The sequence below is a fragment of the Arachis stenosperma genome, chromosome 10 (assembly GCF_014773155.1).
Source record: "Arachis stenosperma cultivar V10309 chromosome 10, arast.V10309.gnm1.PFL2, whole genome shotgun sequence".
NCBI classification, from domain to species: Eukaryota; Viridiplantae; Streptophyta; class Magnoliopsida; order Fabales; family Fabaceae; genus Arachis; species Arachis stenosperma.
The window spans coordinates 6,377,085-6,403,710 of NC_080386.1; the positions used below are offsets into that span (position 1 = coordinate 6,377,085).

The 26,626-nt window shown below is 34.3% G+C and overlaps 5 protein-coding genes and 1 pseudogene across 5 annotated transcripts; 3 read left to right on the top strand and 3 right to left on the bottom strand.

The window, feature by feature from the left end:
• Positions 1–380: 380 nt before the first annotated feature.
• LOC130955027 (beta-xylosidase/alpha-L-arabinofuranosidase 1) lies at positions 381–4,864 on the top strand. Its single transcript, XM_057881801.1, has 7 exons — positions 381–1,108; positions 1,905–2,192; positions 2,299–2,468; positions 2,576–2,673; positions 2,752–3,102; positions 3,170–3,580; positions 3,753–4,864. Exons 1-7 carry the CDS (start codon positions 668–670, stop codon positions 4,322–4,324), a joined length of 2,331 nt encoding a protein of 776 aa, XP_057737784.1. The 5' UTR covers positions 381–667; the 3' UTR covers positions 4,325–4,864.
• Positions 4,666–6,242, bottom strand: LOC130955028 (soyasaponin III rhamnosyltransferase-like). Its single transcript, XM_057881802.1, has one exon. It carries the CDS (start codon positions 6,188–6,190, stop codon positions 4,760–4,762), a length of 1,431 nt encoding a protein of 476 aa, XP_057737785.1. The 5' UTR covers positions 6,191–6,242; the 3' UTR covers positions 4,666–4,759.
• Positions 6,243–7,615: 1,373 nt separating this feature from the next.
• On the bottom strand, positions 7,616–9,303 carry LOC130956002 (soyasaponin III rhamnosyltransferase-like). The gene has a single exon (XM_057883020.1). The coding sequence runs from the start codon at positions 9,154–9,156 to the stop codon at positions 7,714–7,716; it is 1,443 nt and encodes a 480-aa protein (XP_057739003.1). The 5' UTR covers positions 9,157–9,303; the 3' UTR covers positions 7,616–7,713.
• Positions 9,041–10,939, bottom strand: LOC130956001 (7-deoxyloganetin glucosyltransferase-like; annotated as a pseudogene).
• Positions 10,940–11,845: 906 nt separating this feature from the next.
• On the top strand, positions 11,846–13,130 carry LOC130956003 (syntaxin-related protein KNOLLE-like). Its single transcript, XM_057883021.1, has 2 exons — positions 11,846–11,908; positions 11,986–13,130. Exon 2 carries the CDS (start codon positions 11,996–11,998, stop codon positions 12,941–12,943), a length of 948 nt encoding a protein of 315 aa, XP_057739004.1. The 5' UTR covers positions 11,846–11,908; positions 11,986–11,995; the 3' UTR covers positions 12,944–13,130.
• A 10,385-nt stretch (positions 13,131–23,515) lies between these two features.
• LOC130957874 (NAC domain-containing protein 104-like) lies at positions 23,516–25,083 on the top strand. Its single transcript, XM_057884713.1, has 3 exons — positions 23,516–23,936; positions 24,404–24,666; positions 24,747–25,083. The coding sequence occupies exons 1-3, from the start codon at positions 23,774–23,776 to the stop codon at positions 24,876–24,878; spliced, it is 558 nt and encodes a 185-aa protein (XP_057740696.1). The 5' UTR covers positions 23,516–23,773; the 3' UTR covers positions 24,879–25,083.
• The last annotated feature ends 1,543 nt before the right edge of the window (positions 25,084–26,626 follow it).

Consider the following 26,626-nt stretch of genomic DNA (forward strand, 5'->3'; position numbering starts at 1 on the left):
TATGTTACATGTTATATAATACACTCTTTTACTTATAACCTGCTTTTTCCATCATTTTCGTAATTAATCAATAAAACGATGTCTTCCTTTGATTTCACTCCTCGAAAAGTAGTAGCAGCCTAGCCGTCAAAGTCTTCAAGTGATTTACCGTATCAGGCAACTGTCACCATATTATAATTAATAAATTGAATTCTTTCTTTTATAAATTTCTTTATTAATCAAATTATTTCTTCCCGCTTTCTTTTTTAATTAATTTGATTATTTTTAAATTTTCACTTATTCCTTTCTATTCTAAATTTTTTTCTTACAATAGTGCTTGACTGATTATACTACTATATATAGACACAAAAATTAGAGCTCACTCATTGGATCAAATTACATAATAGGATTCTTTTTCAGTTGTTTTTCTTTTTGGCTCTCCGCCAAAAACAAACAAAACAACTGCATTCAAAGGAGGGGGGCTTCCTCCTCCTCCTCCTTCTCCTTCATCACCCATCACGGGTTGCTACAAAACAATGTGTTCTTAACACATCTTTAAACCTTTCCAAGTTCCATTTTTTATTACTTTTTATAGATACCAAACACACAAAAACATAACCCTTTTGCCAGTTCTCTTCTTTTCTTAGAAATAACTAACTTGTTCCGTTTTGTGTTTTGAGTTTTTCATATGGGGTGCAACAACGAAAGCAGAGTACCGAAGGTCTCTGTTTTTCTCTGCATCTCATTGTGCTATGCAATTGTTTTGCTGAGTTCTGACAGAGTGGAAGGGCAAACAACATCTGCAGTTTTTGCATGCGATGTTTCTAAGGACCCTTCTTTGTCTGGTTATGGATTCTGCAACAAGTCATTGTCGGTGGAAGAGAGAGTAAGCGACCTTGTGAAGAGGCTCACACTGCAAGAGAAGATCGGGAACCTGGTGAATTCTGCTGTTGCCGTTAGCAGGCTTGGGATTCCCAAGTATGAATGGTGGTCTGAGGCTCTTCATGGCGTCTCCGACGTCGGCCCCGGCACACGTTTTTCCACTCTTGTTCCGGCAGCCACCAGTTTTCCCATGCCTATTCTCACAGCAGCTTCTTTCAACACTTCACTCTTTCAAGCCATTGGAAAAGTTAGTCACTTTTCTCTTTTCTTCTTCTTCTTCTTCTCTTTTCTCAGGTTTTGGATAATGTTTGACTATACAAAAAATTATTCAAGTTTTCAATAAATCTAATGCATTTGATAATTTGAAATTCTACCAGTAACGAATTTTATTTATGTTTTCTTAATTTTTTTTCTGACAAAGACTTAAAATGCAGTTAAGTTTTTGTCAATGGAGTTGGTAGAGGTAGTTCTATTCTGAGGAATTTATTATATATTTCTGTTACAGTCATAATCATAATGCAGTCCATTACTTGATTCAACGGTTTAGATAGAGGTGAACACCGAAAAAAGAAAAGAGAGTTCTTATTAAATTAGTGTTGTAAGTATGAAGATTTTGAAATGCTGGGGGAAAGGGATTGACTTTAGAGATTTATTTTTGTTTTTAATTTTTTTTTAACATAAAGGTGAAAATGTCTGATTAGTCAGTACAATAATTAAATGAAACAAAACTTTAGGTGAGTTGCGGTGTGAACTGCCACAATTTTGAAGTAGACTTCAGGCTTTCCAACTTGCAAGTTGAAGCCAGAGTGAATAATATAGTTGTTGTTGTTGACTTGTTGATGTTGATTGATTACCAATTACATAATTTAAGAATTGAGTCAATTGACCACTAACTCAATTCTATTTTTCTCATAATAGATTTATGAAGGAAAACACCAAATTTGCTTTTAACTTATCAAAAATCCAAAACAAGGAGTTCATGATATTTTGCTGCAAAATGGCCAACTTTTGTGGTGTTCATATTTCTTTTGTGGTCATTTTAGGTGGTTTCAACAGAAGCAAGGGCAATGTACAATGTGGGGTTGGCTGGATTAACATATTGGTCACCAAACATTAACATTTTCAGGGATCCGAGGTGGGGACGTGGACAAGAGACGCCAGGGGAGGACCCTTTGTTGAGTAGCAAATACGCCGTAGGATACGTTAAAGGTCTGCAACAAACTGATGATGGTGACTCCAACAAGCTCAAGGTTGCTGCTTGTTGCAAGCACTACACAGCCTATGATTTGGATAACTGGAAAGGCATTCAGCGTTACACTTTTAATGCTGTGGTAATTAATCTATACATTTGCCTGAAGTTTTCAAGTAGAAAGGTAGCTTGATTTGGATGTAGAGAATCATTTTCTTACCCTTTATTGAATTGTCAATTTCTTGTAGGTGACACAGCAAGATTTGGATGACACATTTCAACCTCCATTTAAGAGTTGTGTAATTGATGGGAATGTGGCTAGTATCATGTGTTCCTACAATCAGGTTAATGGAAAACCAACATGTGCTGATCCAGACCTACTTAAAGGGATCATCCGTGGCCAATGGAAATTAAATGGGTAACTTCAAATTTTACTATGGTTTCTATGATCATTTTTAATTTTACATCTTTGTTGTCCATGTTGTTCACAATCTAATGTGAACATATGTGGTTATTCTTATTCAGATATATAGTTTCTGATTGTGATTCAGTAGAAGTGCTTTACAAAGATCAGCACTATACTAGCACTCCTGAAGAAGCTGCGGCCGAAACCATTCTAGCAGGTAACACACTATAATATGATTACATATTCATTGGATATTTCTGAATTACCAATAGATTATGGTTTGTTACTTTCACAGGATTGGATTTGGACTGTGGAAATTATCTTGGCCAATACACAGAAGGGGCTATCAAGCAAGGGCTCTTGAATGAATCAGCCATTGACAACGCTGTCACCAACAATTTCGCCATGTTGATGCGCCTTGGTTTCTTTGATGGTGATCCAAGCAAGCAACCTTATGGAAGCCTTGGTCCAACGGATGTCTGTACATCACAGAACCAGGAGCTAGCTCGCGAAGCTGCAAGGCAAGGGATTGTGTTGCTTAAAAATAGTCCAGGAGGGCTGCCTCTCGATGCCAAAGCCATTAAATCATTGGCAGTTATAGGGCCAAATGCTAATGCTACTAGGGTCATGATTGGAAACTATCAAGGTATCAAAACTTCCCAACTTATGCATATAATTTGGTAAACTTATCTAATTTGCTGCAAATTTTGCAGGCATCCCTTGCAACTATATATCACCCTTGCAAGGCCTAACAGCTTTGGTTCCTATAACCTATGCTCCGGGTTGTCCTGATGTGGCATGTTCAAATGCTGATCTAGATGATGCCACACAAATTGCAGCCTCTGCAGATGCAACTGTCATTGTAGTTGGTGCAAGTCTAGCCATAGAAGCAGAAAGTCTTGATAGAGTTAACATTCTTCTTCCAGGGCAGCAACAACTTCTAGTGAGTGCAGTTGCTAATGCATCCAAGGGACCTGTGATTCTTGCCATAATGTCTGGAGGGGGAATGGACGTGTCGTTTGCAAAATCAAATGATAAAATTGCCAGCATCTTGTGGGTTGGCTATCCCGGCGAAGCCGGTGGAGCAGCCATTGCTGATGTGATTTTTGGTTTTCATAATCCAAGTAGGCCATTTACACTCACCTCCTGTTTTCACTTTTTCCTTCACAAAATCTAAAAAACAGAAAATAGAAAACACTGAAAATGAAAATGCAAACCAAACGCACCCTTATATTGCAAAATTTCCATTTTGACAATAACACAAATTTGAGTCATGGATGATTTTCCTGGATGCAGGTGGAAGACTCCCAATGACGTGGTATCCTCAATCATATGTAGATAAGGTACCAATGACCAACATGAACATGAGAGCAGATCCTGCAACGGGTTACCCCGGTCGAACATATAGATTTTACAAAGGGGAAACTGTTTTTGCATTTGGAGATGGACTTAGCTTCTCAAGTATAGAGCATAGAATAGTGAAGGCGCCGCAGTTGGTTTCATTTCCATTAGCAGAAGATCATGTGTGTCGTTCCTTGGAATGCAAGTCTCTTGAAGTTGCTGATGAGCATTGTCAAAACTTGGCCTTTGATATTCACATTGGAGTCAAGAACATGGGGAAACTGAGTAGTAGCCATACAGTGTTATTGTTCCTTACACCACCTAATGTGCACAATGCACCTCAGAAACACTTGTTGAATTTTGAGAAAGTGCACTTGCCAGGGAAATCAGAAGCACTGGTAAGGTTCATGGTAGATGTTTGCAAGGATTTAAGCGTTGTTGATGAACTTGGCATTAGGAAAATACCCTTAGGACAACATCTGCTTCATGTGGGAAATTTGAAGCATCAATTGAGTGTGAGGATTTGAAACAAGTCATCAAATCCTTTGCACTGATTTTTTCTTTCTTAATTTTTTTTCTCCTTTTTCATTGTTTGGTTTCCTTTGAAAAGAAGTTTTCTCAATAGGAGACCAGTTTGAGGTAACTGAAACAAATTTTACTGATTTGTACTATGTATTCACATCAAAATATTCAAACTTTTTACTGTTTATTCATAACATTTACATTAGCATTTCAACTCCAGTTAGTGGTTGGGAAATAACCAAACACTTTCATGCATGCTTACTAATTCACTCATATGTTACTTCTAGTTTCATAGCCATGCCATGCATGAGGACGAGGAACCCAACACATTGGCAGGACTAAGCACTAACCAAAATGCATTGTTGCACATTTTATTCATTTAAAAAAGCAAACATCACAGTAGAAACAAATGTGAAGAAGAAAATGAGACTAATGGAGCTTCAATGGGAAGGTTTTCTGTACTTTTGAAGAACTGCAATGAAATCTTCAATGTAGTGATCATGAATCTCCTTGGAGCTGAAAATTTTCCCCATCTCTTTAGCATTCTCCCTGAAACTCTTCCCTTCCTCATCCACTATTGCCAATTTCAATGTCTTGGCCACTGACTCCCTTGTGAATGAACCGTCTTGCTCGTTTCTAGGCACCTCGATCGCCACCTTCTTTTCCACTAGCGCTCTTGAGAACAGAGCTTGGTCTAGCAAATATGGCAGAGTCACAAGAACATGCCCATAATGAATCTTCTCAATCACAGAACCTGAACCACAGTGACTCATGCATCCACCAATTGCTCCATGAGCCAAGATCTTAAGCTGAGGAGCCCATGTTTTCCAAACAACACCACGATCCTTGGTTCTGTCCTCAAAACCTTTAGGCAACTCAAGTGAACCTTCTTTGAGGTTCTTGAGAGCCCAAAAGAATGGCAAACCAGAAAGCTCAATGCCATAAGCCAGCTCAGTGAGATCCTCCTGGCTCAGCTTCAACTCGCTACCAAATCCAATGTAAACAACAGATGATGATCTTTGAGAATCTAACCATTCCTTGATTTGCACCCAGTCAGGATTGTTTTCTTCCTCCTCTTGGTCAGTTATCTGCATGGAGGGAGGGAGCAATCCAACCGGAACCACAGGAACATTGTACTTATCAGCAATATAGTCCAACCACTCTCCTTCAAGCTCTCTTGATGTTCTGAGGAGGAACAAGTCGCAACTGGAATAAGCTTTGTGGAGATCAAACTTGTCAATTTCCCCTGTCTTTTCATCCCTGGCAGACATAACGGCTCTTATGATCTCGAACATCTTGAAATGCATGGTTGTTTTGAAAGGAAGCCATGTTGGAGGGCTACACATGCTTTCAAGAGACTTATTCTTATCCTGCACATGCTTCGGAGGATCAAAGAAACCTTTGTTCCAAGCTGGAGTGATGTTGTAATGAGCACATGGAATGTCAAGTCTCTTGGCGATCGGCGGCAGCCACCCGGCGGCGAAGTCATACAAAATCCAATCAGGCTTTGAACGTTTGAGCAAGTCTTCAACAGGCTCTTGGAGGCCTACATAGGCTTGCTTGAGTTTGGATACCATGTTGCTGGGAATGTCCATGGTGCTCTCTGCACCTTCTGGAAGATTTTCTACTCGTGGTAGTGGAAGTTTGACAAGCTTGATCAATGGTTGTAAAGTCTTAGGTGGTTTTGGCATGCGATCAATGTTTTTTGGGCTGTTTATGAAGGTTACAGAGTGACCCTTTTGAGCAAGAATCTTAGCCAACTCGAAATATGGGTATATGTGTCCCATGGCAAGCCATGGAAGCATGGCAACGTGAAGAGGCCTATCGCTTTTGCCATTGCCATTGCATGGAATTGGAGCACTTGAATCCATATTTGTGTGTGTGTGTGTTCTTTTCTGTTTTTTGCGTGGGTTGCTATCATATAAATTTTAGGTGGGGTTTAAGAAAGGTTCCATTCGGCCAAGTTTAATAAAAAAAAATTATCCATGTGTTCCTCGCAGCAAATATTCTTTCATTAATAAACCTACAAATAATTTACAAAAATGTTAGGTGCTTATTTATGTAATTTAACTTAATTTTAATGTGCCTTGGGTATTAAAAATGTTAAATGAACGATAAAATTAATTACTAAAATTAACTATCAATATATTTATGTATAAATATATGTATAGTTTAAATATTTTTAATGTATATGACTATTTTGTATTTTAATATGTATTTTATATTAATAATTAATTTTAATATACGTATATTTTATGCTGGTAATTAATTTTAGCGATTTTAATATAAATCCAACGATTTATAAGAAGTGATGCATGTTGTGTTACAGAGCTATTTTCTTTTTGGCCTTTAACAAAGTCCCAAAACGACATGCCACGAGATCCACGCTGCTAATATACTATACTATTATGATCTCTACTCAAATTTACGGCGAAAGTCACTCTATAACTCATTAGTCTATTAAAATCTATTCAATTTTCATCATATAGTGATTTGCACGAGATATATACCATATCATATTTATCATCTTGTTATACATGTTGCAGTTTCGGTAGCGTTTGTTGAATAGATAGAGACGAAAAGACTGAGATTAAAAGATAGAGATTGAAATTGAAATAATAATAAAACTCTATTTTTTTTTATCAAAGATAAGAGACTTAAACCCGCAACCTCTTAATTGAGTATGGGAAGTCTATGCCATTTGAGCTATTACTCATTGTCGAATGAAATTCTAATTTAATTTGTACAAAAGATAAAATTAGAATTAATTAATTGAAATGAAAATATTTTAGATATAAAATGTTATTAAAGTTTCAGTTTTCATCTCAAAATTTTTTAGTCCCCTGTGCCCTTACTTTTTGGAGGCACTGAAATACTGAAATTTTAAAAAGACAAAAATTTTAGTATCAGTCTCTGAACCAATAAACATGATACTGAGTCTCAATCTCTCAGTCTCTGTCTCAGTACCTCAAAACAATCGCTACCTTACCTTAATGTTGTTATGCTTATGATATTCATTGAAACCTTTAACAATCTGGTGAGCACTTGACCAAATTTAAAGAAATTTTCTAGAATCTTTTAAAAGTAATGCTACATATTTAAGTTCTTTTATGAACCAAATTAAATAATAATACTTAGAATAATGTTAACTGTAATTGATTTTTGTCATATTAGAACAATTTGGTTGAATTTAGTTAACAAAAAGACTTAAGATAGATAGCATTATTCATCTTTTAAGGGGGTGACTGTTTTCATCTTTTCCTTTCAAAACTATGCATAAATAATAAGCAACTCCATAATTTCAACACTTTTATTTCAGAACAAAAACCAGGTGAAATTGAACAGAAGGGAAATGACCTATTCCAGCTCAACTACACATGTTTTCTAGATCTCTCTATACAAACTTGTGATTGTGAAGGGAAGCAATGAAGTCTACAATATACTGGTTATTGAGATCTTTATTACTGAACTTGTTGCCCATATCTTTAGCATTCTTCCTGTAAGCACTTCCTTCTTCATCCACCATAGCTAATCTCAATGCCTTGGCCACTGAGCTCCTTGTAAAGGACCCATCTTCCTCCTTCCTTGGTATCTCAATCCCCACTTTCTTCTCTTCCATCACTCTTGCATACAACCCTTGGTCTAGCAAGAATGGCAACATAACAAGAACATGTCCAAAATAAAGATTCTCTATCATTGAACCAGAACCACAGTGAGTCAAGCAACCCCCAACGGATCCATGGGCTAAGATTCTAGCCTGTGGTGCCCAAGTTTTCCAAACAATGCCGCGATCTTTGGTCCTATCTTCAAACCCATCCGGTAACTCAACAAGGCCCTTCTGAAGGTTCCTCAGGACCCAAAAGAAAGGCAAACCAGAATCCTCAATGCCAAGAGCCAATTCATGGAGATTCTCTTGGCTTAGCTTCACCTCACTCCCAAAAGCAATGTACACCACTGATGACCCTTTTTGTGTATCCAACCATGCCTTGATTTGAATCCAATCAGGGCTATCAATGTTAGTATTATCTTCTTTAGCATCGGATGCTTGCGGCGGAAGCAACCCCACAGGAACAACAGGCTTCTTGTAAAACTCAGCAAGATAATCCAACCACTCAGGTTCAAGATCTCTTGAGCTCCTTATCACAAACATGTCACAGGCAGAATTGGCTCTGTTGAGATCAAAAACAGGAGAAGCTCCCGTTTCGTTAACAGTGACATGTTCCATCAATTTCTTGACCTCATGAGGCCTTAAACCAATCTTGGTGGGAAAAGGGACCCATTTGGGAGGGCCATAGTAGTCTTCAGGCTTTGTTCTTGTTGCAGCATCAACATCACCACCCAATTGCTCCATTGGGGTGTCAAAGAAGCAAATGGTCCAGGCAGGGCAAGGACTGAAATATGCACAGGGAATCTGAAGATTCCTACATATCTGTGGCAACCAACTAGCTGCAAAATCATAGAAAACCCAATCAGGGGTTTGGGCCTTGATTACCTGGGAAACTGAATCTTGGAGGGAATCAAAGGCCGTCTTAAGGTAATAGAGCTTGTTGGAGGGAATGTCCATGGTGGATTCCGCATCTTGATTGAGGTGGTTGGTGTCAATGAAGGGTGACAATGGAAGCTTGGTGAATTTGAGGAATGGGGAGAGGTGTGGTGGGAGTTTGGGGAGGCGATCTATGATTGATGGTGTGGATATGAGAGTTGAGAAGTGACCGTACTGTGCCAGAATCTTAGCGATCTCGAAACATGGATAAACGTGTCCCATGGCTAGCCATGGGAGCATTGCAACGTGAAGTGGTTTCGCCATGCTTTTGGTTAGATCTGATGACTTCTCCATCTCTGTTTCAAGGAACCTTAACTACTCTTGGCTTCCCCTCGTGCTGCATGTGCAAACATAAACCTATTATAAAATATAAACTACCAATTATTTTTTTATTTATTTATTATAAATAAAAAAGAAACTATGTTTTTCGTTGTTGTAAAATATAGTGTAACTCTTAAATCCATTAAGAATTAAACTTCATTGACCATTTTCTCCAAATTGAGAAAAGGAGGATCCATCAGTGTTTGCAGCTTGTTGTGACAAGTTCTTCCACTCCATTGCTCTTGTCCTTAACTGCTTACCCTTTTGACCCTCCAATAACTCCTTCACAAGCATCTCCACTTCATCCCTTTTCACATCATCACTATTCATCGACATTCCAACTCCCCACACATCACAAACATACTTGCAGTTCACAGTTTGGTCATTGAAAAATGGACAACATATGAGAGGCACCCCATTGATTATGCTCTCAAGAGTGGAGTTCCAACCACAGTGAGTAAGAAACCCTGCCACTGCATGGTGCTTCAGAACTTGCTCCTGTGGACACCAACTCACCATTAACCCTCTCTCTTTGGTTTCTGATACAAAATCTTGTGGCACAATGGAGGCCTCATCTTCAACCAAATCAGGCCTAATAACCCATAAGAACTTTTTCTTGCTATTTGCTAGTCCCCATGCAAATTCAACAACTTGTTCAGGTTTCATTCAATGACACTACCAAAATTCACATACAGAATTGAATTCTGTTCCTGTGAATCTAACCATTTAAGGCACTCAGACTCTTCTTTCCACAGATTACACTTGATTGACTCTAATTTGGTCTCTAAAGTAGTTTGATGATGATCAAGGAGCAACTCCATTGGTCCAAATGGTGTAGAGCTTTGGAAACATTGTGGAGAGTGCAATCAGCACATCAGTCTCCAAGGCATCAAATGTTGGTAGGAGAATAGCTGAAGCTCTTGAAGCTGCTTCGATTTGTTCCACCACAAAGTCCAAAAGCTTGTCATTTGGATCTGTGGTGTGATATATTCCAGGAAGGTCCCTTAGAGATATGTTCTTCATGCCAGGGATCCAGTCTATGATGGTTTCTAAGTCCCCGTTTGTTAGATACTTTGCATCTACAAATAAACCAAATACTAATTAGAGTAAATAAAGTACTAACCAATAATCTATGTAATCTTATAACAACTTTATAAGATTACAAATATATTTATGTACCTTTAAGTGGTGTTAGGCCTCTTTGCATGAGATTCATGCATTGTGTAAAGCACATGAAAGCACATGCACTATGAGTCCAAAAAAGTACATTAGGCAAACCAAATTGCTGAGAAGCCTTCAGAGTGAAGGTCATGATACCATCCGAGATTATGCAAGTCACTGGAGGAGAATCAGAAGCAGCATTGAGTTTTGAGATAAGGTTGGAGAATGGAATGAAGCAGTTCTTGCTGGTAGAGTCACAAAGTGCAGGGATGCTTCATTGCTTTGAGTTGCATCCATGTTAGAGGGAGGAGGTAGGCCATCTGGGATGGTCTCAAAATTGAAGCTTGGAATGGCATTGAGAGCATTGGAGCCTCTGGATTTGAGGAGGCGCAAGTGGTTGAACTCTGTTGACAAAGGTTATGTGGAAGCCTTTGGTGTGAAGGATCTTTGCTGGTTTGAGGAATGGATTTATGTGACCTTGTGATGGAAATGGTACCATAACAGAATGTGGCTTCTTCATCTTAAGTGTGTCACACAGTTCATCAAACTCTTTGAATTGCACTGATTATTAAAGGCAAGAGATTAAGGATGGAAAACAACACAACATAAATAGAAAGGTTAAAGTTTCAAGTCACCTTCATCATGAATTTGAGTGTGTCGGTGGATATATGTGTCACCTTTCTGCTGGAAACATTTGAGCCACATATGCTATATCTATATGCATTGAACTTTGGTAAAATGTGTTTCTTACAGTAATAGCAGAACAGAAGGCTTTAAATTTCATATATTTTTCGCCTTTCAGGTCAAACCATTAATCTTGGTAGATAATGTAACAAAAATAATGTGAGCAAGAAGGCTATTAAAGTCAACATAAGAATTAAGAGCTTTGTTTTAAAAGATTTTACGATATCAAAATTAAACTTCAGTCTCATTCTTAAATTTCGCACAGCTTTATCAATATGACATTTTGTTTATAGGACATATCGTTTTTCCTATCCTCATTTTTGCACTTTGAATAAGAGTAATGAAGGTATGATTTGAGAAAAAGAAGGTGAGACCCACATCTTTGTTCATAAATTGTCCAAAAGATTGAAATAGTGAAAACATCTTACTCTTAATTCATTCAATTTCAAATAAGTGTCCAATTTTAATTACATTAAATTACTTTTAATATTATTATTATTAAGAAAAGAAAAATAATATCGCCCGTAAACTAAAAAAAAAAGAATCAAACTTTTAGAATGGACATTGAGTATTATAATGTTAAAATATTTATGGCGTAGTTTAATTTATAGAACTTAATTAGGCGAGATCTAATTAACAAGTGGGAGTTAAGACTTAAGCGCATAGAACACAAGTTAAACTGGGGATAAAAAAGGAAATAAAATACAACATTTGAAGAAAGAAAAAAATGTAGCCGTTGAATTGGGCAACGGCTCTATTGTTTCCTTATTAAACTATCCGTTACACTTTTGAACTCATAAAACACCCTTCACTTCTTCTTCTTCTTCAACAAACACACAGACATAACTTACCTTGCTACATTTCGTGCTTCAAATCTTAGGTATGTTTGTTTCAACTCACAATTTCGCCAACCTAAATTGTTGCAGAGAGTTCTGATTGGTGTTTGTGTTGTTGCAGGGAATCGAAAATGAACGACCTAATGACCAAGTCATTCACGAGCTACGTGGATCTGAAGAAAGCGGCAATGAAAGACGAATTGGACTTGGAAGCAGGGCAGGGAGTGGAGCTGAGCTCTTCCACCACTCACATGGACACGGACATGGGCCTGTTCTTGGAGGAAGCCGAGAAGGTGAAGACGGAGATGGCGAGCCTCCGCGAGATACTGGAGAGGCTCCAACAGGCCAACGAGGAGGGAAAATCACTCCACAAGCCCGACGCTCTGAAATCTCTAAGGACAAGAATCAATTCCGACATTGTGACGCTTCTGAAGAAGGCCCGGGCCATTAGAGCCCATCTGGAAGACATGGACAAAGCCAACTCCGCAAACAGGAGGCTCTCGGGACTCAAGGACGGGACCACAACCGCCATCTACCGCACTCGGATCGCGGTCACGAACGGGCTCCGGAAGAAGCTGAAGGAGCTGATGATGGAGTTCCAGGGGCTGAGGCAGAGGATGATGACAGAGTACAAGGAGACTGTTGGAAGAAGGTACTTCACGGTGACGGGTGAGTACCCGGACGAAGAGGTGATCGAGAAGATCATTTCGAATGGCGAAGAAGAGGAGTTCTTGGGGAAGGCGATTGGGGAGCATGGGAGGGGGAAAGTGATGGAAACGGTGGTTGAGATTCAGGACAGGCACGATGCGGCGAAAGAGATCGAGAAGAGCTTGCTTGAGTTGCATCAGGTGTTCTTGGACATGGCGGTTATGGTGGAGGCTCAAGGGGAGAAGATGGATGACATTGAGCACCACGTGATCCATGCTTCTCACTACGTTAAGGATGCTAACAAAGAATTTGTGAGCGCTAAAAAGTACCAGAGGAACAGTAGGAAGTGGCTCTGCATTGGGATCATTATTCTTCTCATCCTCATCCTTGTTATTGTCATTCCCATCGCCACCAGTTTCAGTAGCTCTTGAAGGGATCAACATTTCTCATGACTCTTGGTTTCTAGTTGCTGCAGAGTTGTACCCTACGACTCTCTCCTTGTTTTCTGCCATTTGTTCAAGAGTTAAATTAGTCATGTATTGTGCTCATATCAGCTGAAATTAAGTTATCCCCTTTTCTGAATGTTGAATGCTACCAACTATGTTCTCAGATTCTTAATTTGTTACTACTTTGCTGGTCTTTTAGATTCTTAAGCTGATATTGTTTTTGTCCTAATTCAAAGAATTCTTTGGGACAAGAATACACAAACATTTCCAACTGATATGCAAATTTTTGGTAAGTTTTGGGGGAGAAGAATTCTTAGATAGATACTTATAGAAAATTACTCTGTCTTCTAAAGTAGGTCTGTTCTGGTGCATATTCAAAACAGTGTGAATTGAAAGGCTTGCCTTGCCTTGAAACAATGTTAGATCAGCTTAAATTGCCATACTTGGATTTATTATTATGACTGTGAATTTTGAGAGGCTTAGCTTGATTGCAAATAATGTTACAAGTATAATAATTTCGTGTAATGTACCAAAAACCTAGTGACATATTGCCTTCATCATTATCATCATTCATAGGCAACTTCTTGTTTATTTGTTTAACCAAATTTGTCTTGGAAAAAGATAGCATCATTATTTATCCTTCAAACTATTCTATTTATCTTTATTCATAGATTTTATTTCTCTTAAAAAATACCCCCTTGTCATTTTGTTAAATTAAAAATTTATATATCTTTTAAAAGCAAACCTAGTGATTATAGTAAATTTTTATATCACTAATGAGTATTTGTCTCTTTTTTTCTTGCATAATAACGTCTAATACAAGGCAACAAGAGTTTCTCAGCGACAATGATGTTATTTCCTCACTTTTATATTAACTTTCTTTTTAATTGTTTTGAAAATTTAATGAACCCGGCCGCACAATGCGCAAAAGCTAATATTATAAATTTTGTGTTCATAATTTTTTAAATAATTAAAAATAATAGATATATTTTTATTTTATAATTAGTTATAAAATAATCTATATAAATGTTAAAACAAAAAATTATATGATAATAAATTCTATGATGATAATTATAACAAAAATTAATTTAGCAATTTATATTTTATACATATTGAAGTATTTGCTTTAGTAAATATTTGAATTTATAAATTATATATTTTTTTTTTACACAGTCACATGAAGAGGTAATCCCTTTATTGTTATATTTTTTTGTACATATAGGACTAAACAAATTTATAAAGTAAATACAAATATTGATATGTTTGTTGAATGATCATTTGTGTTGTAATTTTGATCTTGTGCCAAAGTTAAAAGTAGTTGAGGAGATTTCTGAAAATTTGTATGACAGATTAAGAGATCCATAAAGTAATTTTGATCTTGTGCTAAAGTTAAAAGTAGTTGATGAGATTTCTAACAATTTATATGAAAGATTATGAGATCCATAAAGTAATATTGTAATAGTAGTAAGAGTGTTGTTGATTATATATAAGTAAACCATAATAATACGCAATTTGGATATTAATAACTGAAAAAAATTATTATTATTATTACAATTTTAATATAGATGTTAATTGTATCAACCGTTACTTTATAATTAAAATCCTTAATGATTCATAGTAAATTCAATTAATTAAGGTATTGATTATTAGAATACTTTTTTAAAAAAAATATAATACAAGAGAGTTTTTTTTAATGAATGCCATCTATTCAAAATGGATGACATAGTTCTGTTGAGGCTTAATTTTATCGTTATGGAAGTCTTGTATGTGATGTGCTTGGTTATGAATTTAAGAGGTATTAGACAAATGTCTCGGACAATTTTTTGTAAGTGACAGGGGGTAGAACTTGGACTGTGCGAGTTCTGTATTGCAAAAATTTACTCAACAAATTAGAGGGTCCGATTTGGCAGGAAAAAAATTTGAATTTCAAAGCAAGCAAATCGGATCGTCTGTCTTATATATATATCTGAATTTTTTATATGAATGCGAAAATGAATTCGCACGGTCCGAGTTGTACGTTATAAATTTTTTTTGAATCAGCTGTATCTAATCGAGGGGTCTAGTTTATGTATAGATGTGTATATAAAAGTGTGTAACTCGTAGAAGAGATTAGATCACATCTTCTTCTTCATCTTTTTCGGCTTCTTCTTTTGGTTTCTTCTATTTGTATTTCTCTCTTCCTTGATATGAAGTCAAAAAAATCTGGTAGTGAAGTTTCTGTTATTGTTTAGGTGATGAGTGAGAGAAATGGATGACAGAGTTCTTTTAAAAATGTATTATTTTTGTCAGATTTTGTTATAAACATCTGAAAGAGTAAAATTTATTTGTGAAAATTCGTTAGATGTTGTTATTCCTTTCACAATCTCATTTGAAAAGCTCAAAGGTATAATATGTGAGAAGATAGATTCTGAGATGTCAAGAAAAATATTATGTATTTTATACAGATATCCCATACCGGTGTTTGGTGAATTCTTCCAACTTCAAACCAAATATGTAACGGACGAAGCGAGTATGCAAGAGATGTTTTCAATATATATTGAAAGTCGTACTCAAATCTCGTTCATCGAGTTGTATGTTGAATTCGAACAATCTGAGGCCGAATGGAATATTGTACGCGAAGATTACAATAGTGACAGTGAAGAAGAGTTCGAAAGCAATTACAAAATTGTTGGTCCAGATGGAGATAAAGATCAAGGTGACGGCACGATGGCTCCAAATGTGACAGACGTGGCAAATGCACTCGCAAACGAAGTGCCGTTTGAGGAGCCATCTTTCATGCGAGTTTTGAATTTGGAAGCCATGCATGTTCCGGAGTTTCCGGAATATATGAGTGTTGGTACGTAGTTGCCTATATTTATAAAAAGGATTAGAATTTTGTAATAATTTATCTTGATCGATGGACCAAATAGTTAACGAAGTGTGAAAATATACTCAATTAGCATTTGTTTATCTATTTATTTAGTTAAGTTTAAGATAATAACGTTGTTAGTTAGTTATTGATTTAGTTAAATATAAATTAGTATTTATTAATCAGTATTTAATTATGTGTTTATGTTGTTATTTTGTTTAGAATGAGATAATAACCTGATATAAAGTTTATTTATATCATAATTAATGCAGCGAGTATTGATTTATTTTTAGTTTCAGTTATTAAATATTCGTGTATTAAGTATTTTTTGTACGGCTACCTTCGCGGTAGAAATTCCTATTGTCACAAATGGTGAATTTGCTGTTGGGATGGAATTCAGTTCTACGGTAGCTGTTATTAAGGCGATGAAAGAGTATACCATCCAAAAAAGTGTAGACTACCAGGTGTATGAGTTAGAGCCGTTTGACATTTTATGCCAAGTGTACACAGTATGGATCAGGGTATGATTAGTTTATCAGGGTTAGTATGATCAGCAGGAAGTACTGTTAGGTTATAAGGAGGTATAATGATAGTCACACTTGTACCAGAGCCACCATTTCTCAGGATCATTTCAAACTGGATTCGATCACAATTGCAGAAGTTATAAAGCCGTTGGTTGAGGCTGACCCCTCGTTAAAGGTAAAATCAGTTATTGCAGAAGTGCAATCGAAGTTCAACTACACCGTCAGTTATCGGAAAGCATGGTTGGCTAAGCAAAAGGCAGTAGAAAAAATATTTGGAGGTTGGGAAGTATCGTACGAAGCGTTGCCTATATGGTTTGAGGCCATGTGTCATAAGGAGTTATCAGCTGTCGTCCATTTTGAGACTATGCCTGCATATCAAGGCGATGACTTGATGAGTGATATTCGGGTATTGCATCGAGTCTTTTAGAGTTATTATCCCTGCATTAGAGCATTCAGACATTGTAAGCCAGTTGTCCAAGTGGATGGGACTCACTTGTACAGAAAATATAAGAGTTGTCTATTAGTGCCAGTTTCACAGAATGGCAACAACAATATCGTCCCAATTGCATTTGCTATTGTAGAAAGAGAAACTTCTGATACGTGGCACTTTTTTCTCAGTAACTTGTGACAACATGTTGTCACTTGGGATGGTGTGAGACTGATATCCGACCGACACGAATCCATCAATGCAGTTGTGGCACACAGTAACGGAGCTTGCCACATCTTCAAGCGTCACAGCACATTCACCAATCGGAAGGTAAAAAGTATGTGTGTCTGGGTAGCATCACAGCACATTCACCAATCGGAAGGTGAAATGTATGTATGTCTGGGTACCACCTTTCGATTAAAGCATTCACCAGTGCTTTCTGACATTTGACTACCCCAATCTGAGATACATGATAAAAACCAATTAATCGTAAATACTCCTCCACCCTACCATTGTACCGATCCAAAGGGACTGGGTGATCACATGTCAACATCTTTAAACTCTACAAAAACATAATAAATTATTAGTCAACTCATTAACAATTACTAATTTACTACTAAAAAATAATAATTTTCTAACTAGAGCAACTAAAAGATTAAACTCTGCTAAACTTTTTCTTAATTACAAAATTTAGTAATTACCATATACTAACCCACCAATTAATTAAGTTTCATTATTAAAAAATCTGCACAACTAACTCAACAACACATATTAATTGAAACCACACAACTATCATAAATTATTTTACTAAATCCAACTAAAATAAATAATTCTAACTTCTAAATTTAGTTAATAATCCTAAAAATTATTCATAACTAACTATTAACAATAACAACTAATACATAATTCCAATTCTTATTAAACTAATAATATTCTTCTTTAATATTAAGACCTCAACTACAATAACATATTTATTTCAACTAAAACCTAACAACAATCAAATTAATATTACCAAAAAAACAAATCCACTATATTTAAGTATATTTCACGAAACTGAATCATCATCAATCAAAATTCTCAATAACATTACAAGATCTAGATTAATTGTTTATTTATTCATGGTTACAAAAAAATGTTTTAATATCTAAAATTATAATTTTAAAAATTAATTATAAGAGTTAATTAAATAATTATAATTTCTAAAATTATTACAAAAAATTTTAACCGTACATTATTTTTTACTTAGCTATTATATTAGTCTAACTCAAATATTATCATTCATTCAAATATTTTCTAACTACATTTAAACAAATATTCTAACTATTATTTTTACATATATTTCTAAATTTTTAAAAATAATAATTATTCTGTTTATATTCCTAAATTCAATTTCTAACAACAATAATAATTAACTTCCTAACAATAATAATTATAATTATAAAATATTAAAAAATTTTAAAAAAACTTACATAATCAGATAAAAACAATAATAATCATTTTGTTTATATTCTTAAATTAAATTTCTATCAACAATAATAATTAACTTCCTAATAATAATAATTATAATTATAAAATATTAAAAAATTTTCAAAAAAAACTTACATAATCAAAATGGCTAAGATAATGTATAATATGAAGTTCAGGACGATCAACATCTCTAGATTTTTCTTCTTTGGCATTTTGATTTTTCTTCCACCATGCAATGCAAGAAGCAGTGGAGAAACGAAGAAGAAGAAGGAGTGGCTGCTCTTTGGTGTGAAGGAGAAAGTGTGATATCAAATGGTGGGTGTGGGTTCAGCATGTGGTTATGTTGGGATTAAGGGCACCATTGCGGGGAGAGTTCTGCACACGACACGTGGCTGGGGAACCACAACACGGACTATCCGTTTTCACGCCAACAACTCGGACCTCTGATAAGTATGGTGGAACTCGCATGGTCCGATTTGTGTTCATCTAACACCATACACATGTCAAGCACCTGTGTTCTCCATAACCATGTCTAACCCCATTGTTGCCTCCATATTGAAATTAAAAAGCGTTCCATGGAAGAGAGCTTCTATTTTTAATATATAAAAGTAGATGGATACGTTTATCCACATTATTTTTAAGATATGTTTTTCTTCTTACTAATGTCATGTTAGCAATATCACTTACTTAGCAAAACTTCAAAATCAACCACTAAATTTTTACCAAATCAACTATTATTATTTCCAAATCAACAAAAAAATAAAATATACAAAAAATAATACAATAATTACCAACGACAATAATTAAAAATTAATAGTGTCTAACTAAATTTATAATTTACAAAGACATTAAATCTATATTCCTATATTTATTATATCATACCGTTATAAACAATACAATAAATTTATAACCCCAATAATTAATTAATTAATTTATATAAATAACTCATTCAATGTAATAAACATCCATATTACAAATATCATAATAATAATATTATTAATCATAATAAATACATTACAAATATTCAAATTTCATACTATTTGAACTACTCATATAAGTCTCTTATTACTATTCTTTCAAATAATATCAAATTTAGCACAAAAAATTCATTTCCAAACTACACAACATCTCAAACTTACTCAATAGAGATAAATATGTTGAATGTGAAAAGTATAAGAAAAAAGCATATAAAAAAAGAGATAACTACATTTGTGGCACATGTAATCAAACACCACAATATCCAACAATAAGGTAACTCTATATATGCGAACAAGCTATAGCTCAAATGACATAGTCTCTCCATACTTACTTAAAGGTTGCGGGTTTGAGTCTATGAAAAACATGCTTTCACACCAAATAAAAATGTCATTTTGTACATATAACTATAATATCTAAATCTTGTGTCCTATAAATTATTTTAAATCACCAAATAAAAATATCATTTTGTACATATAATTCTAATATCCAAATTTTTTGTGCTACAAATTATTTTAGTTCTTAGTAATTGCCACCTATTTAAAATAATTGATAGTTAAAGTGACACAATAGAAAATAAACATATGGCATAAGTTCATCTCACAATTTTAATTTAATATCAACTTTTATATAATAAGAATAGATAGATTATCTTTCTTCTTCCTTTTTTTTCTTTTGGTTAAAAGAATGGCACAGGATAAAAAGATTGAAAATGAAATAAAAAACAGTATTATCGTTTTATTGGTATCAGACCCAAAAAGGAGAATTACAATTATACAAAAACATTTACGTAGACAAGTATTGGAACGAAAGGCCACAGCAGTTGCAAAGTAGCCCCATGATCACATGGCTAAGCTAACAAATTAAAGCAAATATTTATATAATCTCTGTATTCTTTTATAGAAAATCAAATAAAATTTTAGGCAGATATAAAACTTGTTAATCACAATACAGTAGAGAGTTATCTATCCAACTAGTGGAATTGGAAGTTATTGGAACCAGTCATTAGCAGTTGATATTCATCACAAGATGGGACAAGACCACAAGGAAAAAAGCATGGCTTCCTTTAATGTCATTTTAATTTCTTTTCTTTCTATGCCACCTTCATAATTTGTGGATATCAGGCTTTTAATTTCCTATTATTGGTCTTATCCCATATCAGCATGCATCTTTGAAAGGAACATTCCAATATTTTCCCAAGAACATCAGAAGCCTACTGATTTTTGGTACTTGGCAAGTTGGCATAGTTATCAGCAAGTTTCATATAAAATATTATTAATAGCACTATTAGAAGCAATATAATCTACAACTGCTTCCTTTTTGACAAATACATTAGTCTAGTCTTGGTGATTTTAGTAACTATAAAGCATCAAACACATTATACTATAATTAATCAGTATTATCATAGATTTTTAGTTCTTTCTCACATTCTTGTTCTACCCTTTTCTCCTTCCTTCTTTCTCAGTCAAATCCTAAAATCATTGCCATAATAAAAAACATGAAAATCCATAAGCTGCTGTCTGATTCATAGCTACAGGAAAATAAATTATGTATATAACAACTAACATGCAAGTACATGACTTTCACATTAAGCTAGAAGCAAATGAACATACACACTATAATAATTCATAAATCTTTCACATTGAGAACATATGTTAGTCAATAGTCAATGTCATCACTTGAAATGGCTGTTTTCATAAGGGAACAATTAGAAGCTTATCAGTGCAACACTACACTAGTGCTTTTTCCAATGATGATTCAGTACATCACTACCAATTAATCTGTGGTGTAGGTTCTAGCTACAGTAAATCATTGGTAGGATATAATTCATTCTATTTAAATTTTCCTACCCTACCCTTTGATGTTGACCAAGAACAAAACAAAAAGAAAAGGATGAAGTGATAAAAACGTATGGGAGTAAAACTTGCCTAACTCAGACCCACCACCACTCAATTATCATAACATTCATCCTCATAGTCAGCTAAAACTAGCTTACTCATTCCATTTGGAGCATTATAGTGCTCTTTTAGCACACTTTTGATTCTAACTGAGGATATATTATACTATATCAGTATCAGATACAAGAAAACAAGAAAATATATTAGTGAACTTGTTATTATTCTGATGTATGCGTTATCTTTATTAATGTCATTAACCACTTCAAGTTATGGTGGTGATATTGAAATATCTCAAAATGTAAATTATGAGTCTGAGTAAACTTGTGAGTGCTCCAACAGTGGTAGATAAATGTCATTTTTTATTTATGTCAATATATCTATGTATAGCTATCTATATCCATAAATCTATATTATATCCACTATAGTGGAAGGGTAATTATATGAGAATAAGGAATCAAATGTGGCTAATTAATGACTGAGGAGGATCATGTTAGATATTTCTATGAGTCTATCTTGCAATCTGTAGTTTTCTTAAGAAAAGGGTAGCTATGAGGCTGGAATGGTGTATACTACTTTACACTCACCTCCTTGTTTAGTCTTTTATCTCATGATAACCCCACCATGTAAGATCCAGCAGATATGTTAAATTCTTCTAAGAATAATATTTTTAGATATTTCCTTTAAAGAAAATACAAAATGCCCCCACAACTTTTTCCATGGGTCAATTACACTTATCTCTTCTATTCTTAGGTAAGATTATACATGAAACTTTTTCACTTGTAAAAATATGTATTAATTACTTATGAAATTTAGGTTATGTCAATGATTGGTATCCTTATAGTCATAACAACTCAAAAAGAAGTCATATGTAATATAGTCTAATCTTACTAAAGATCTCATTGTAATTTAGTCCTGAATAATTTACATTGATTTGAAAAATCTCTTCCAAAGATAAAATGGTACAACATACTGAAACAGAGGACTATTCTTTGTTGTGTCCCCATATAAAGAAAAGTTCTAGAAACAATTAAGAATGTGCATGAGCAATTTCTTTGTGGAAGAAGCACTGACTCCCAATAAGATGGCTAGAGTAAGTACCAAAGGCACATGGCATTGTGGTTTGTGGATGAGGAAATAGACTCAAAATTTTAGGAACTTTGCTCACTGAGCCTTTGTTATGGATGGAATTTGCCTTTTAAGTGGAAGGCTGCTTCTGAATTCTTGGTCCACTTGAGCCCAGAAATAGTACATCCTCCACTTCCACATACATCTAAGATGTGTAACATGTTCTTCCCAACAAAATTTGGATCTCTCACATTTTTTTTTTCTTATAAAACTTTTATATACTGTGTTGGTGTCACAAACTGTAGCCAGAATTGGTACAAGCACTGTCTGAAATCAATGGCAAGCCTTGGATATGGAGATCTAACATGGTACTAATAAATTAACAGAATTGTTGAAACTACAAATTGTAAAAGAATTAGAATTTGGAAAGCCATTGTCTTGGTGGTTGATGCTCTTAGTTTGGTTGCACTCTCTTTTGGTACCAACTTATAGAGCATATGTCTACTTCAGTAATAATCCAAATAGGTCATTATGCCACAAAAAAAAAGGTACTTAGGTACCCTTCAATGGCCCCCAACATCATGTCTTGCAATTTATGAAGCACAAGATAAATAGATAATGACCTACTTAGAAGACTGCATACAGTAATTAAGTAACACTCTTACATGCATAAGCATAATAATTAACTATGAAGCATGATGATAATTGGAGTTAGAAAACCTTGGCTTAGTCATCAGAGACAAAATAATGATGTCTACTTTAATGGAATAAATATTATTGCTCGGTGCTGACTTACTAAATCAGAAGAAGAGATGCAAAATTAATGGTTGGAAAAGTTATAAGCAAAGTAGTAGTTCATTGTTAAATGTTTAATGTACTTGTTTCTTTCTCCTGCAAGATTTAATAATTGATTAATTATATAAATAAATAAATAATGTGGGGTCCAGCAAATGGGCCAAGGAAATCAGTTAAACTCCCTCTTCCAAAGAAATAATTGATGATTGCTTTGTTTTCATGTGTGGGATGGGAGATATGTTATGTGCAGTTCCCACTTCCCACTGTGCTTGCTACTCCATAGAGCAAAACAAAAAGCTCTCATCTTTGTATATTTAAATCTCAAAAACATTTGATAATTGCTAATAATTATGAATGCACATACATATATAAATACACTCCAATTAGGTGGGGGCCACCCCAGCTCAATTGGTCTGAGACCAAACCCATACCAATTCATGACACGTGGAAAACAGCAGCTTGATGATATCAGCATGAAGTGTGATGATGATCCATATACACAATAAAAATCACCTTATTCATCACCAATGTATTAACCAAGTCCTGTTAGATCATAAATCCTTGTCAAGATAATATGATCTGCTTTCACTCCTAATGAAATTGTTTCAATCTGGTGTCACACACTCCTTCCAAGTATTCTGTTTATAAATTATAATGAAAATATTTGGTTGATGATAAACACCAGCTTGGGTTTCACGTCAACACCCTTATTATAAATACCTTAGGTTCTCTATTTGTACTATAAATACCACTCATCTTCACCATTACTCTAAATTGACACATTCCCTCCTCTTGTTTTCTCTGCCTATCTTCTTAATGGGAGATAACAATGTGAACCTTCCACCGGGGTTTCGATTTTATCCAACAGATGAAGAGCTTGTGGTCCATTTTCTTCATAGAAAGGCAGCACTCTTACCTTGCCACCCTGATGTCATCCCTGATCTTGATCTCTATCCTTATGATCCTTGGGAACTTGATGGTATATTTATTCTCTCTATTCTCTCTATTCTATATAGTCACATACATAGGTTGCATTTGTTTATAAAGACACAAAATTGTATTTGACAGAGGAGACATGGACAGAGACAATATGTCCAGAGACACTTAATTAGTGTATGTTGTGTCTATTCTGACAAGAAAGACATAGAGACACTAACACGGGATATAAGTTATTTTTTTTTTTTTCATTATTCTTGTTAATTTTTTCATCATTATATTTTTTGTTATTATATTTTTCATCTCAAATTTTTTGAATGAAAAAAAAAATGAAAATAAATTAGGTTTTCATAATTTGTTTTAATTTATCACAAAGCAGAATATAAGAATACAAAATTTTGTGTTTCTATCCATCAGTGTCTTATCCTATCCTGTTATCAATGTTTTGTCCTTTTCTCGCAAACAAACGCAACCTATAGATACAACAACTGAATGTTTATATATTTATAGGTAGAGCGTTGGCAGAGGGAAATCAATGGTACTACTACAGCAGGAGAATACAGAGTAGGGTGACTGAGAATGGATATTGGAAAGCAACGGGAATGGAAGAACCAGTGATGACAAGCTCAAGCAACAAGAGAGTTGGCATGAAGAAATACTTTGCGTTTCATCTTGGTGAATCCCCTTCTGCTATCAAAACAAATTGGATAATGCAAGAATATTGCCTTTCCGATTATTCTGCTTCCTCTAGCAGATCCTCCAAAAGAAAATCAGTAAGCTAAGCACAATATTTATATATATCAACTTATTGAAAATTTATTATTGATAAGTGTTGGTTTGTTTTATTATTCAGGATTATAGTAAATGGGTGATATGTCGTGTTTATGAACGCAATGGAGATGATGATGATGGAACGGAGCTCTCCTGTTTGGATGAAGTTTTCTTGTCACTCGATGATCTTGATGAAATAAGCTTACCAAATTAAATTAATCAAGCTAGATAGCTGCATTAATTAGTATAATCCAAAATGGATATAATTATTAAGTATATAGCAGTGTGATGTTGCAAGTATAGGTAGGTTTAGATTTCTATAGCAGCCCTTTAACACAAGTGGAAGTGGGGCACTATGTGAAATTCATGACCAAACAATATGTACTATGACGTTATGCTTTCAAAGATTCCATTTATCATTTTACCACAAATTTTTCTCTGCTCTTTTCTCCAATATAAACACACGTGGATAATTGCCCTCCCATTCTCTCAACTCAATATTAATCCAAAATGAAAACTCCAGTGCATGCAGTCAACTTTAGGGTGAAGTTGATATCTGAGATTCGTTAGATAAAAATTTTGTCAAATCAGTTAAATTATTTAACAGCTCTCAGATATCAACTTTACCTGAAATAGACTGCATCTGAGTTTTCACCCATCATATCATATATAATCTTTAATCTTTAGTGAAGGGTCAATTTTTTATTTTATTTTGTGTGTTTGCTTAATATATATGTTAGAAAGGTAAAAGAGATTTTGAACACTAGAGAAGAGGTTTGTGTATTTGAAATGGTGTATACATGATACAAGATATAAAATATGTATGGAGATATCTACGAACTATTATTATTATGTTAAATTACTAACAACTAACTATATCATAAATATTTAAGCTTCTAGTATTCTAATATTTTCTAATAATATAGACTATATTACATAGTAATATGAACCTTTTTTTCCACGTTTTCAAAATTTGAATTTGAGATCATTTAAAATGGAACCGAATTGGTCTCTGTGTTAAATGTTAATTATGTGGGTGGTTTTAGTAGGATAATATAATACTTAAAAATATTTTTAAATTAAAAAATAACAAATGTACAAATGTAAAAGATGTACTTTAGTTTTAGTAAAAGAAGAGTGTAACAAGTAGGTCATATATATTTTTTAGCAGTTATTTAGAATGTGTGGTTAAAAAGGAACGAGCGAATCTTTAATAACAAGGAATTCAATATAAAAGAGGTGTTTCAGTGTTTTACAGATCATTGACCAGTTATAGAAAATGGTGTAACTTAAATTTTTGTTGTTATTGATAGCAATGCTGGAAATAACACTAAGGATTGTTCTCAAATTTATTTCATTGTTTTTTGATGTTTGTAATTCTGTTTGAAATTTTATTGCTCCACTTTATTGTGTTGAACTCTTTTATTCTAAAAAAATTAGTAATATTTTTTAAATATTGTCAAAATTATATAACTACTATGATCAGAATGAACTCCGACTCCATTTATATATAAAGATTTTGTTTGAGTTGAAAGTTGGAAGATGTTGGCTAATTTTTTTTTATAGAAATGAGATGAGTGATATATCTAAATATTATAATTTTAGTTATTTATTAAAATTGTGAGAGGTACACACAAAATTCGAATAATTCAATTTTTACTTTCTAAATTAAATCGTTTTATGTTTTAGAAAATAACACTACAGTAATCTACAATTTAAAAAAATATCATTATTAATCTAATATTAAAAATAAAAGATAGAAAATGCCACGTGCAGAGATTGTTAAGAGAATTATGATAGATTTAAGTGAGGATGATATAGGAAGCTAAGAAGGTGTGGAGCCCAAAGAGCAGTGTGTAAGAGGAAGGTTGCAAACCGAGCGTTGGGTAATAATCCCATTATGGTTTTATAGCTTTTGATGCTATTTGGTAGCTGTTGTAAGTAGTAGTTGTCTTGTATAAC

Bases quoted from the DNA above. Each gene is read 5' to 3' on its own strand.
- LOC130955027 (XM_057881801.1), top strand. From the start codon at position 668: ATGGGGTGCAACAACGAAAGCAGAGTACCGAAGGTCTCTGTTTTTCTC. The intron at 1,109-1,904 runs GTTAGTCACTTT...TGGTCATTTTAG, and splicing joins TCTTTCAAGCCATTGGAAAA to GTGGTTTCAACAGAAGCAAG. The intron at 2,469-2,575 runs GTAACTTCAAAT...ATTCTTATTCAG, and splicing joins GGCCAATGGAAATTAAATGG to ATATATAGTTTCTGATTGTG.
- LOC130955028 (XM_057881802.1), bottom strand. From the start codon at position 6,190: ATGGATTCAAGTGCTCCAATTCCATGCAATGGCAATGGCAAAAGCGAT.
- LOC130956002 (XM_057883020.1), bottom strand. From the start codon at position 9,156: ATGGAGAAGTCATCAGATCTAACCAAAAGCATGGCGAAACCACTTCAC.
- LOC130956003 (XM_057883021.1), top strand. From the start codon at position 11,996: ATGAACGACCTAATGACCAAGTCATTCACGAGCTACGTGGATCTGAAG.
- LOC130957874 (XM_057884713.1), top strand. From the start codon at position 23,774: ATGGGAGATAACAATGTGAACCTTCCACCGGGGTTTCGATTTTATCCA. The intron at 23,937-24,403 runs GTATATTTATTC...ATATATTTATAG, and splicing joins TGATCCTTGGGAACTTGATG to GTAGAGCGTTGGCAGAGGGA. The intron at 24,667-24,746 runs GTAAGCTAAGCA...TTTATTATTCAG, and splicing joins GATCCTCCAAAAGAAAATCA to GATTATAGTAAATGGGTGAT.